This window comes from Lissotriton helveticus, chromosome 1_1, assembly GCF_964261635.1.
Source record: "Lissotriton helveticus chromosome 1_1, aLisHel1.1, whole genome shotgun sequence".
NCBI lineage: Eukaryota > Metazoa > Chordata > Amphibia > Caudata > Salamandridae > Lissotriton > Lissotriton helveticus.
This window is the reverse complement of record NC_136057.1, coordinates 25,702,427-25,715,084: the sequence shown is the minus strand read 5'-3', so window position 1 is coordinate 25,715,084 and position 12,658 is coordinate 25,702,427. Positions and strand designations below refer to the sequence as shown.

Genomic DNA, 12,658 nt, shown 5'->3' with positions numbered 1-12,658 from the left:
GAGAAGGCCAGAGGCGGGCAATGTTGAGGCTGGAGAGCTAGGACCAGTAAAAGAAGAAAGAAAGGAGAAAAGGTGCCAGTGAGGGAGGGCAATACAAGAGGAGTATGAAGAGAAGACTGTAGAAAGAAAAGAGTCTTAACAAGAATGTGCTGTTGGGCTGAGACAGAAAAGGCCAGATTAAGGTAAAAGCAGAGGAAAGGGGCAAAGGACAGTAAAGAAGGATGGGCGGAGGCTGTATGGAATAAATTCGTTGTCATGGGGTGGATGACATAAAAAAATATGGAGGTAAGACAACAAGGAGGAAGGGAAGGTATTGTGAGATACTCAGAAACATTAAAAAGCAAGACAAGAGACGCTCATGGGAAGTATGTGTGGCATAGGAGGACGTGACGTTATATCAATCAGGGAATTTTAAAGCGTACTACTCACCTGTGACGGTCTCAAGACGCTGGGGGAGGGGATGTTGCAGCTCCGGGATTAGCCAAAGAGCCAGGTCTTTAGGCTCCTTCTGAAGGTGTGCGGGGGGTGGGGGGAGCGTGTGATGTCGACTGGGAGTACGTTTCAGGCCTTGGCAGCAACGTAGGAGAAGGCTCTTCCACCCTCTCTATATCTGCAGATGCACAGGGTTTCTGCCAGAGCGATATCGGATAAGCGGACCTTTCTTTTGGGTACATAGAAGCAGACTGTCATTGAGGTATTTGGGTCCGATGTTGTGAAGTGATTTGAAGGCATGGGTGAGTAGGTTGAAGGTTACTCGCTTCTAGACGGGGAGCCAGTAGAGGTCTCGTAGGTGGGAGGTGGTGCCGAGGATGGGTCTGGCTACGCTGTTCTTGATGGTCTGGTGTCTGTGTAGCAGGGATATGTTGATTCCAGTGCCGAGGGCGTTCCTCTAGTCCAGTCTGCTGGTAATGAGTGCATGGGTGACGGTCGTTCTGGCTTCGGGGGGCACCCACTTGAAGGTTTTGCAGAGCATGCGGAGGGAGTTGAAACAGGTGGAGGCGACGGCGTTGATCTGGCAGTCATGGCGAGGGAAATGTTGAGGATGATGCCGTGGTTTCAGGCATGGTCCGTGTGTGTGGGTGGGTTTCTGAAGGCAGGTGGCCACCAGGTGTTGTCCCAAGCCGCGGGAAATGATCCAGCGGGGAGGACCTCTGTATTGTCCGAGTTGAGCTTGAGGCAGCTGCTGCTCATCCAGGCTGCCATGTCCTTCATTCCTTCCTGGAAGCTGAGTCTGCTTGCTTCATGGTCCTTCTTGAGGGAGAGGATGAGCTGGGTGTCGTGTGCATAGGATACTATGCTGAGTCCGTGCTGTCTGATGATGGCGGTGAGGGGGGCCATGTAGATGTTGAAGAGCGTGGGGCCAAGCGATGATCCCTAGGGTACTCGGCAGTTGATCTCAGTGGGTTCGGAGAGGAAAGGGGGGGGAGGAAGAAGCGGATCAAGTTGAGGGTGGCTCCTCCTATTCCGGCGTAGTGGAGTTTGGCAGCGAGAGTGCGGTGGGAGACCGTGTGGAAGGCTGTGGAGAAGTCTAGTCTAGTAGGGTGAGAGCTGCGGTGTGGCCCTGGTCGAGGAGCGCGTGGATGTCGTCTGTGGCGGCAAGGAGGGAGGTCTCAGTACTGTAGTTTCTTTGAAATCCGAACTGGGAAGAGTCCAGGATGTTGTTTTCTTCAATGAAGGTGGTAAGCTGGGCAATGATGATGTTCCCAGTGGCCTTGGCTGGAAAAGAGATGAGAGAGATGGGGCGGTGGTTCTTCAGGTCCGTCGGGTCGGCGGGAGGTTTCTTGAGGAGGGGCATGACCTCCGCCTGTTTCCAGTTGTCGAGAAAGGTGCCAGTTTTGAAAGTGGTGTTGATGATGTGGCGGAGTTCGGGCGCTATGGCGGCAGCAGCTCTGTGGAAGATGTGTGGCGGGCAGGGGTCCGTGGGGGCTCCTGAGTGGGTGCTCCTCATGGTCGTGATGGTCTCTTCGGTGGTGACAGTGGTCCAGGTGGTGATGGTGGGCAGGTCGTTCTAGCTGGCGGCTGAAGGGGCGCTTTCTGGGGTTTGCTCGCTGACATCATAGAGGGTCTTGATCTTGGTGTGGAAGTAGGTGCTGAGTTTGTTGCAGAGGTCCTGTGAGTGTGTGACGTCTGTGGTTTCGCTAGGTGAATTGTTGAAGAGTTCCTTCAGGTTGCTGGAATTGGTAAGGATTCTGCTCCCGATGAAGGTCCTTTTAGTGACTCTTATGCGTTGGTGGTATTCTGTCATGGCGTTTTTGTAGGAGGTCTGGTCTTCGGTGGCTTTGCTGTTTCTCCATCATTTTTCGAGACTCCTGCAGGAGCGTCTTGCTTCTTGGAGGTCGGTGGTGAATCGGGGCCTTCAGATTGTGCTGTCTGTCGGGTTTGTGGAGCTTGTCTGCACAGCTGGAGATTCTTGGCTGCAGAGTTGGCGTTGGTTGTGATGGTTGCAGTTTTATGGATGAGGGTGTGGTGGAGGAGGTCTTCTGTGACTTTGCCCAATTGTCTTCGTGGTGGGCTCGGCGTAGGCAGGTGCATCGTGGTGGTGTTGAAGGTGAAGTGTACGCAGTGGTGGTCTGTCCAGGAATGTTCCAAGGTGTGGATGAAGCAGACCACGTTCCCTCCTGCGAAGATGTGGTCGAGGGTGTGTCCTTCCTTGTAGGTGGGGGTGGTGACAAGCTGCGTCAGTCCGATGTTGGCAAGGTTGTCTAGGAGAGTGGTGGAGTCAGGGTTGTTGTGGTAGTCGAGGTGGAAGTTCAGGTCCCAGATGAGTGTAGTCCTTGGAGGCAATGGCGTGGGGTGCAATGAGGTTGACAATGGTGGTGGTGAAGGAGGCACGAGGCCCAGAGGGGTCGGTAGGCGAGGGTGCCTCAGAGCGTGGTTTGGTGGCTGGTCTGGATCTGGAAGTGTTCGGTGTTCGGTGTTGGAGAGTAAAAATGAGTTACTCGTGCTGGAGGTGGAGAGTCAGAAGGAGCTCTTGTGTACGATGGCGAGTCCCCCTCCTGGGTGGTGTGGGCGGTCCTTCCTCTGGATCTTGTATCCGTTGGAGATGGCGGTGGCGATGTCCGGGGTAGAGGAGGTGTTGGTCCAAGTTTCTGTGAAGAAAGCGACGTCTGGCGAGAGGGTGTCGAAGGTCCCAGATCTCTACGGGATGTCTGTGCAGGGAGCGCACGTTGAGGAAGATGCAATTTATGGTGCCGTAGGAGTTGGTGTTCGTCATGCGGGTGGCGTCCCGGGGGTTGTGATCGGAGGTGAAGGTCTGGCAGCAGGAAAACTGACCGTTGGTGAAGTTTGGCGTGGCCAGCTTGCAGTTCTTGTTTCTTCCTGGGTTGAGTGTGAGGAGGGTGGCTGGGTCATAGCGGGGAGTGGTGGGAGATCCATGGGTTCTGGCGCTGGTCGCGGTCGGGTAGCGGACAGACGCAGACAGGCTTGCCATTGGCACTCCAGCAGCTCACCCGAATCGCGCGTCCGCTGCATGACCATGCAGCGTCTGCCATTAAATAGGGAATGGGGAGGAAGGTGCAGCCAGGAGGCAGGAGCGGCAACCGGCAGGGAGGAGGGGCCGTAGGGGCAGTTGCGGTGGCAAAGAGACTGGCACGGGGCGCAGAAAGTGGCAAAAATTGGCTGAACAGCACAGGGCACAATATCTTAAAAAACAAAAGCAGCACAATGGACAAACAAGGGGCACAGACCAGGCTGAAAAACGGGCAAAACACAGGAGCGGACAAAAGCAGCCTTGAACACCTACCAAGTGGAGGCGAACAGGGTCTGCGGCGAGGCACACACAGCGAATATGCTGGGGAGAGAGCAGGTCTCAGACCCGAGGTCAGAGGTCTTGCTTGCGCTCCCCCCGCAGCGGCCACCATTGAATAGGGAAGGGCAGAGGGACGTGCAGCTGGGAGGTGGGAACCTGCAGAAAGGAGGGATCACAGGGGCAGCAGCGGTGGGGAGGAGCGCAGAAAGCGGCAAAAACTGGCTAAACAGAATAGCACAGGGCACAACAACTTAAAAAACAAAAGCAGTACAAGGTTCAAACAAGGGGCACTGACCAGGCTGAAAAATGGGCACAGCACAGGAGCGGACAACAATGGCCTCCAACACCTACCTGGTGGTGGCGATCGGGGTCAGCGGCGAGGCACACACAGCGGAGCTGCTGGGGAGAGAGCAGTTCTCAGTCCAGAGGTCAACGGTCTTGCTCCGCTCCCCCACAGCGGTCACATTTAAATAGGGAAGGGGGAGAGCTGTGGAGCTGGGAGCGGGAACCGTCAGGGGTGAGGAGCCTCAGGGGCAGCAGCGGCGGGGAAGAGATGGGCACGTGGGTGCAGAAAGTGGCAAAAACTGGCTAAACAGACCAGCTCAGGGCACAACAACTTAGAAAACAAAAGCAGTTCACTGCACAAACAAGGGGCACTGACCAGGCTGAAAAACAGGCACAGTACAGGAGCGACAACAGCGGCCTCGAACACCTACCAGTTGGAGGCGAACGGGGTCAGCGGCGAGGCACACAAAGTGGAGCTGCTGGGGAGAGAGCAGGTCTCAGACCAGAGGTCAGAGGTCTTGCTCTTGCTATATAAGGTGGTAAGGCAGCCAGGAGCAGTAAGGAAGGAGGTGACTGGGGGAGGAAGCAGCAAATGGAGAAGGAAGGGTGGGTCATTGAAGTGTCAGTTGCAGAGGACAGGATGAGGAATGGAGGGTGAAGGAAAATCATGGAAGTTTGGGTGAAGATGGGACAGTAGAGAGAAGTGGAAGTGTCTGGTAGTAATGAATGATGAAGAGCTGGGAGATGGCAGTTAAGAGTGCTGTTGTATTGTTAGAGTAGATGTAGAAGTGAGGACATATGAGGTAGTAAATGTATGAGATGTATTGAAACATGAGGAAATAAACCTGGATGTAGTGAGGGAGGGTGGAGGCCGAGAATGGAGGATAATAAGGCGTGATGCCTTGAATGATGAGCTCAAGACAAGTATCTAGCAGTGAGGATGGAGGTGGGGAAAGTGTAGGGAGCGAAGCTGGAGAAGGGGATTAAAAAGGGGGGCAATAAAGGAGGCTGGGCAGTAAAGACAGATGTAGATAGTGTAGTGGTTTACAAAGGAGGGAGACAAGGAGGCAATAATGCCAAAGGCAGCACAGTGCACGGACTGTGACAATTCTGAGATCGAAACATTCACCTAGACCTCAAGTTTATTGTGTATTTGTAACACGTGCTATCACTTGTGAGGGTATCCTGGCACTGAGCTGATGTGTGTGCTTAGCCCTGCCTAGGATAGGTTGGTTGTTGGTTAATTGACATGGCAGGCATTCAGCTCTTGTGTAGTTCAAGTTGTGGAGGGAGGAGGAGGAGGCTCTGATGTGAAATGGAAGGTCGTTCCACACTTTAGGGGTGATGCAAGACAACGCCTGTCCTGATCTGGTTCTGTGTATGCATGGAATGTGTGTATGTAGGACTCCTGCAGAGTGGAGGTGTCTGTATGGTTGATGGAAGGATATGTGACTGTTCAGGTGTGTAGTGCCTAAGTTGTCTAGTTCCTTGAATCTGTGTATAAGCAGTTTGAACTACCAATCCTGTGCAGGCGCCTCAAAATGATGAAGTGTGAGACCATGTTAAATGTTGCACAGAGGTCAAGGAGATGAGGGCTGCCATGTCTCCTCCGTCAAGGATCATACAGATGTTGTCTGTGGGGTCGATGTGTGCTGCTTCTGTACTGTGGTTGAGCCTGAATGTGGACTGTGTGCTGTCGAGCCGCTGGTGGCTGCTGAGTTGGCCAATGAGAACATGGTTGATTATTTTCTCCAAGACCTTGGCTGGGTATGAGAGAGGGGGAAGGGGTCTATTGTTGGAGAGTGTTTGGGTCAGTGGATGGTTTCTTGAGCAGTGGTGGGATGGTGGCATGTTTCCAGGTGTCTAGGAATGTGGCCGAGTCAATGGACACATTGAGTATGGATGATAATGCTTAGTTTATCGGTAGGAGTCCTTTGGCGAAGGTCTACTGGAGGCAAGAGTACCATGGGGTCATCGAGTGGATAGTCTTCATGGTAACAGCGGTCGAGGTTTGTGGGAAATCGGTTGCAACAGTGATGGGATCTGGTTGAAGGTTTAAGCTGCTGTACATGGCGGGGATTTTGTTTCATAAGAATTGTAAGAGCTTGTTACAAAGGTCTGGTGAGGCGGGGATGTTGCTGGGGCAGCAGAAGGCATGGTGATATCTTTGATGATGGCGAAAACGTACTTGCTGCAGCTTTTTTACGGCGTCTGCAAGTGCTGTGCGCACATAGGCGCTGAATGTAGGGGTGCTGCCCCAAAATAACTATGATTGATTTCAGAAGGTGAATGAGGAATAAAAATGCCTTTACATTTTATTTTTATCTTGTTACTTTTGTGGTCTGTTCAAAGACGATGCCAAATGTCAGGCTAGGTCTTCCGACAAAATGCTGCTTATTCTTTTAACCTCTGTGTGGGTGCAGGGCGGGTGTGCTGAAACTGGCATTGGTGTGGTTGCTCCAAGTTATAGTTTCTGGCTTGTCAACTGTGATGTTGTTAATTGAAAGTAAATTGGGTCAAATCGGTTTCCGGCAGTGGGGGTGGGTGCGGTAAAGTCCTGGGTGAGTCTGAGATTTACAAGGTTTCTAGAATGGCTGTATAATTTGGGTCGCTGCAGCCTTCTAAGTGAAAGTTATGTCCACGAGAATGATGAAGGTGCTGGAGTTGATGATGAGGGGTGCGATGAAGTATGTGATGTTGCTGGTGAAATTGGTCCGGATTCTGGTTGTCTGTATACAAGGGTTCCACTCAGGGAGAAGTTAGCGGTGATGCATGTCTTGGATGTGAGATGTTCCATGTAGCTGGTGAGGGTGTCCATCTTGGTGGTGCAGTTGATGGTGCCTTTGAATACGATGATGACCTTACCTCCAGGATTATGCTAAGAGTCTGGCCTGGCAGTCTAGTAGCCAGTGGGGATGGCTCTCATGATGTCCGGTGCAGAGGTTAGGTTTAGCCATGTTTCTGTACGGAAGAGCAGGTCCGGAGTCGGGTCGTGCAGAAGGTTCCATATTTCCGTGGCATGTTTGGTGAGTAAGCAGGTGTTGAGTAGGATGCATGCAAGTGAGGCATGTTGCAGGGGTTGGTCTATAGTAATTCTAAATCCCTTTTTCCCCCTTCATTCTCCCTTTGTATCTTTTGTTCTCTTCACCCCGCAGTCAGCGAGTACACCAATGCCTTTGCAATCACCCAGCTCTTTGGAGTCTTTTGTGCTCCCTGGAATGGGCTCCTCATGGACCGAAGCAAGTGTGGGAAGAAAAGAGAGAGAGGCACAGAAGGTAAGGATCATCGTATATGCCACAGACTAAACATGCTGTAATACAGCTTCCTCTACCTGTCTCCCAAAATCTCAGCTACCATCCATAATATTTTATCAGTCAACCACAGTAGTGTAAGGTAACAGCTGGACTGATGCTGCCAGCCTCACAAACACAGGATTCCTCTGCCCCCCACCTACATCACTGTAGTTAACATCCTGGAACCAGCTTGCGTTTAGAACCCTACAAAATAATAGCTAGGATGAATCGATTTTCTGGCACCCGTTCCACATCCACTCCCCTCCCCCAGTACGGTGGGTAACACCAGGGAATCCTCTCCCAAGCTCTCACACGACAGCTGGTAAACACCTCAGACCAAATTCCAGCCCATGTCTCGTAGCAGATTTCCAGTTCATCTACAAAGCAACAGCATTCTTCATCCTTTCAGAGGTGATTTGTTGTTTATGGCAGATGCTCTATTGACCGTATCCCCCTCTGTGGTAGCACTTCAGATCTATAAGCAGTTTCCCTTCTAAGCCTCACTCATTCTCGTTTCACAGCAGTCATTTATCCTTTCAGCCTCTTACGTGCTGCTCTATTGACAGTCGTCTTCTCTTCCCTCAGCTCAGTGTCTGCTGCTCTATTGACAGTCGTCTTCTCTTCCCTCAGCTCAGTGTCTGCTGCTCTATTGACAGTCGTCTTCTCTTCCCTCATCTCAGTGTCTGCTGCTCTATTGACAGTCGTCTTCTCTTCCCTCAGCTCAGTGTGTGCTGCTCTATTGACAGTCGTCTTCTCTTCCCTCATCTCAGTGTCTGCTGCTCTATTGAAGGCCGTCTTCTCTCGCCTCAGCTCAGTGTCTGCTGCTCTATTAACGGCCGTCTTCTCTCGCCTCAGCTCAGTGTCTGCTGCTCTATTGACAGTCATCTTCTCTCCTCCCAGCTCATCGTGTGCTGCTCTATTGACAGTCGTCTTCTCTCGTCTCAGCTCAGTGTCTGCTGCTCTATTGACAGTCGTCTTCTCTCCTCCCAGCTCATCGTGTGCTGCTCTATTGACAGTCGTCTTCTCTCCTCTCAACTCAGTGTCTGCTGCTCTATTGACAGTCGTCTTCTCTTCCCTCAGCTCAGTGTCTGCTGCTCTATTGACGGCCGTCTTCTCTCGCCTCAGCTCATTGTCTGCTGCTCTATTGACAGTCATCTTCTCTCCTCCCAGCTCATCGTGTGCTGCTCTATTGACAGTCGTCTTCTCTCGTCTCAGCTCAGTGTCTGCTGCTCTATTGACAGTCATCTTCTTCTCTCCTCTCAACTCAGTGTGCGCTGCTCTATTGACAGTCGTCTTCTTCTCTCCTCTCAGCTCATCGTGCGCTGCTCTATTGACAGTCATCTCCTCTCCTCTCATCTCAGTGTACTGCTCTATTGACAGTCGTCTTCTCTCCTCCCAGCTCATCGTCTGCTGCTCTATTGACAGTCGTCTTCTCTTCCCTCAGCTCAGTGTCTGCTGCTCTATTGACAGTCATCTTCTCTCCTCTCAGTGTGCGCTGCTCTATTGACAGTCGTCTTCTCTCCTCTGAGCTCATCGTGCGCTGCTCTATTGACAGTCGTCTTCTTCTCTCCTCTCAACTCAGTGTGCGCTGCTCTATTGACAGTCGTCTTCTTCTCTCCTCTCAGCTCATCGTGCGCTGCTCTATTGACAGTCATCTCCTCTCCTCTCATCTCAGTGTACTGCTCTATTGACAGTCGTCTTCTTCTCTCCTCTCAGCTCAGTGTGCGCTGCTCTATTGACAGTCGTCTTCTCTCCCCCCAGCTCATCGTGCGCTGCTCTACTGACAGTCGTCTTCTCTCCTCTCAGCTCATCGTGTGCTGCTCTAGTGACAGTCGTCTTCTTCTCTCCTCTCATCTCAGTGTGCGCTGCTCTATTGACAGTCGTCTTCTCTCCCCCCAGCTCATCGTGTGCTGCTCTAGTGACAGTCGTCTTCTTCTCTCCTCTTAGCTCAGTGTGTGCTGCTTCATTGACAGTCATCTTCTCTCCTCTCAGCTCAGTGTGACTGCTCTATTGACAGTCGTCTTCTTCTCTCCTCTCACCTCAGTGTGCGCTGCTCTATTGACAGTCGTCTTCTCTCCCCTCAGCTCAGTGTGCGCTGCTCTATTGAGAGTCGTCTTCTTCTCTCCCCTCAGCTCAGTGTGCGCTGCTCTATTGAGAGTCGTCTTCTTCTCTCCTTTCAGCTCAGTGTGCGCTGCTCTATTGACAGTCGTCTTCTTCTCTCAGCTCAGTGTGCGCTGCTCTATTGACAGTCGTCTTCTTCTCTCCTCTCAGCTCATCGTGCGCTGCTCTATTGACAGTCATCTCCTCTCATCTCAGTGTACTGCTCTATTGACAGTCGTCTTCTTCTCTCCCCTCAGCTCAGTGTGCGCTGCTCTATTGACAGTCGTCTTCTCTCCCCCCAGCTCATCGTGCGCTGCTCTATTGACAGTCGTCTTCTTCTCTCCTCTCAGCTCAGTGTGCGCTGCTCTATTGACAGTCGTCTTCTCTCCCCCCAGCTCATCGTGCGCTGCTCTATTGAGAGTCGTCTTCTTCTCTCCCTCAGCTCAGTGTGCGCTGCTCTATTGACAGTTGTCTTCTTCTCTCCCCTCAGCTCATCGTGCGCTGCTCTATTGACAGTCGTCTTCTTCTCTCCCCTCAGCTCTGTGTGCTGCTCTATTGACAGTCGTCTTCTCTCCTCAGCTGTGAGTGAGCTGCTCTATTGACAGTCGTCTTCTTCTCTCCCCTCAGCTCAGTGTGCGCTGCTCTATTGAGAGTCGTCTTCTTCTCTCCCTCAGCTCAGTGTGCGCTGCTCTATTGACAGTCGTCTTCTTCTCTCCCCTCAGCTCATCGTGCGCTGCTCTATTGACAGTCATCTTCTTCTCTCCCCTCAGCTCTGTGTGCTGCTCTATTGACAGTCGTCTTCTTCTCTCCCCTCAGCTCAGTGTGCGCTGCTCTATTGAGAGTCGTCTTCTTCTCTCCCCTCAGCTCAGTGTGCGCTGCTCTATTGAGAGTCGTCTTCTTCTCTCCTTTCAGCTCAGTGTGCGCTGCTCTATTGACAGTCGTCTTCTTCTCTCCCCTCAGCTCATCGTGCGCTGCTCTATTGACAGTCGTCTTCTTCTCTCCCCTCAGCTCAGTGTGCGCTGCTCTATTGAGAGTCGTCTTCTTCTCTCCTTTCAGCTCAGTGTGCGCTGCTCTATTGACAGTCGTCTTCTTCTCTCCCCTCAGCTCATCGTGCGCTGCTCTATTGACAGTCGTCTTCTTCTCTCCCCTCAGCTCAGTGTGCGCTGCTCTATTGACAGTCGTCTTCTTCTCTCCCCTCAGCTCATCGTGCGCTGCTCTATTGACAGTCGTCTTCTTCTCTCCCCTCAGCTCTGTGTGCTGCTCTATTGACAGTCGTCTTCTTCTCTCCCCTCAGCTCAGTGTGCGCTGCTCTATTGAGAGTCGTCTTCTTCTCTCCCCTCAGCTCAGCGTGCGCTGCTCTATTGACAGTCGTCTTCTTCTCTCCCCTCAGCTCAGTGTGCGCTGCTCTATTGACAGTCGTCTTCTTCTCTCCCCTCAGCTCATCGTGCGCTGCTCTATTGACAGTCGTCTTCTTCTCTCCCCTCAGCTCAGTGTGCGCTGCTCTATTGAGAGTCGTCTTCTTCTCTCCCCTCAGCTCAGTGTGCTGCTCTACTGGCAGTCGTCTTCTTCTCTCCTTTCAGCTCAGTGTGCGCTGCTCTATTGACGGCCGTCTTCTCTCGCCTCATCGTGTGCTGCTCTATTGACAGTCGTCTTCTCTCCTCTGAGCTCATCGTGTGCTGCTCTATTGACAGTCTTCTTCTTCTCTCCCCTCAGCTCAGTGTGCGCTGCTCTATTGAGAGTCGTCTTCTTCTCTCCCCTCAGCTCAGTGTGCTGCTCTACTGGCAGTCGTCTTCTCTCCTTTCAGCTCAGTGTGCGCTGCTCTATTGACGGCCGTCTTCTCTCGCCTCATCGTGTGCTGCTCTATTGACAGTCGTCTTCTCTCCTCTCTGTGTGTGCTGCTCTATTGACAGCAGTTTTTTCTCCTCTCAGCTCTGAATGTGGTGCTCTTTTGACAGTCGTCTTCTCTCCTCTCAGCTCTGAGTGTGGTGCTCTATTGACAGTCGTCTTTTATCCTCGTAGCTCTGTGTGCTGCTATATTAACAGTCCTCTTCTCTCCTCTCAGCTCTGTGTGTGCTGCTCTATTCACAGTCGTCTTTTATCCTCGTAGCTCTGTGTGTACTGCTCTGTTGACATTAGTCTTCTCTCCTCTCATCTCTTTGTGCTGCTCTATTGACAGTCATCTTTTCTCCTCAGCTCTGTGTGCGCTGCTCTATTGAATGTCGTCCTCTCTCCCCTCAGCTCAGTGTCTGCTGCTCTATTGACAGTCGTCTTCTTCTCTCCTCTCATCTCAGTGTACTGCTCTATTGACAGTCGTCTTCTTCTCTCCTCTCAGCTCAGTGTGCGCTGCTCTATTGACAGTCGTCTTCTCTCCCCCCAGCTCATCGTGCGCTGCTCTATTGACAGTCGTCTTCTCTCCTCTCAGCTCATCGTGTGCTGCTCTAGTGACAGTCGTCTTCTTCTCTCCTCTCATCTCAGTGTGCGCTGCTCTATTGACAGTCGTCTTCTCTCCCCCCAGCTCATCGTGCGCTGCTCTATTGACAGTCGTCTTCTTCTCTCAGCTCAGTGTGCGCTGCTCTATTGACAGTCGTCTTCTTCTCTCCTCTCAGCTCATCGTGCGCTGCTCTATTGACAGTCATCTCCTCTCATCTCAGTGTACTGCTCTATTGACAGTCGTCTTCTTCTCTCCCCTCAGCTCATCGTGCGCTGCTCTATTGACAGTCGTCTTCTTCTCTCCCCTCAGCTCAGTGTGCGCTGCTCTATTGAGAGTCGTCTTCTTCTCTCCCTCAGCTCAGTGTGCGCTGCTCTATTGACAGTCGTCTTCTTCTCTCCCCTCAGCTCATCGTGCGCTGCTCTATTGACAGTCGTCTTCTTCTCTCCCCTCAGCTCTGTGTGCTGCTCTATTGACAGTCGTCTTCTCTCCTCAGCTGTGAGTGAGCTGCTCTATTGACAGTCGTCTTCTTCTCTCCCCTCAGCTCAGTGTGCGCTGCTCTATTGAGAGTCGTCTTCTTCTCTCCCTCAGCTCAGTGTGCGCTGCTCTATTGACAGTCGTCTTCTTCTCTCCCCTCAGCTCATCGTGCGCTGCTCTATTGACAGTCGTCTTCTTCTCTCCCCTCAGCTCAGTGTGCGCTGCTCTATTGAGAGTCGTCTTCTTCTCTCCCCTCAGCTCAGCGTGCGCTGCTCTATTGAGTCGTCTTCTTCTCTCCTTTCAGCTCAGTGTGCGCTGCTCTATTGA

The 12,658-nt window shown here is 52.1% G+C and overlaps 1 protein-coding gene across 8 annotated transcripts in view; it reads left to right on the top strand.

Moving 5' to 3' along the window:
* The window catches only part of LOC144816669 (equilibrative nucleobase transporter 1-like), a 475,323-nt gene that overhangs the window by 385,152 nt on the left and 77,513 nt on the right, over positions 1–12,658 (top strand). For all 8 annotated transcript variants that reach the window (XR_013606932.1, XM_078674312.1, XM_078674302.1 and 5 more), the window contains one exon: positions 7,189–7,308. Coding sequence is in view for 7 of the 8 variants with exons in the window: in XM_078674312.1 (XP_078530438.1) it covers positions 7,189–7,308 (120 nt within the window). In the remaining variant the exon portion in view is untranslated. The remainder of the gene's footprint in view (positions 1–7,188; positions 7,309–12,658) is intronic.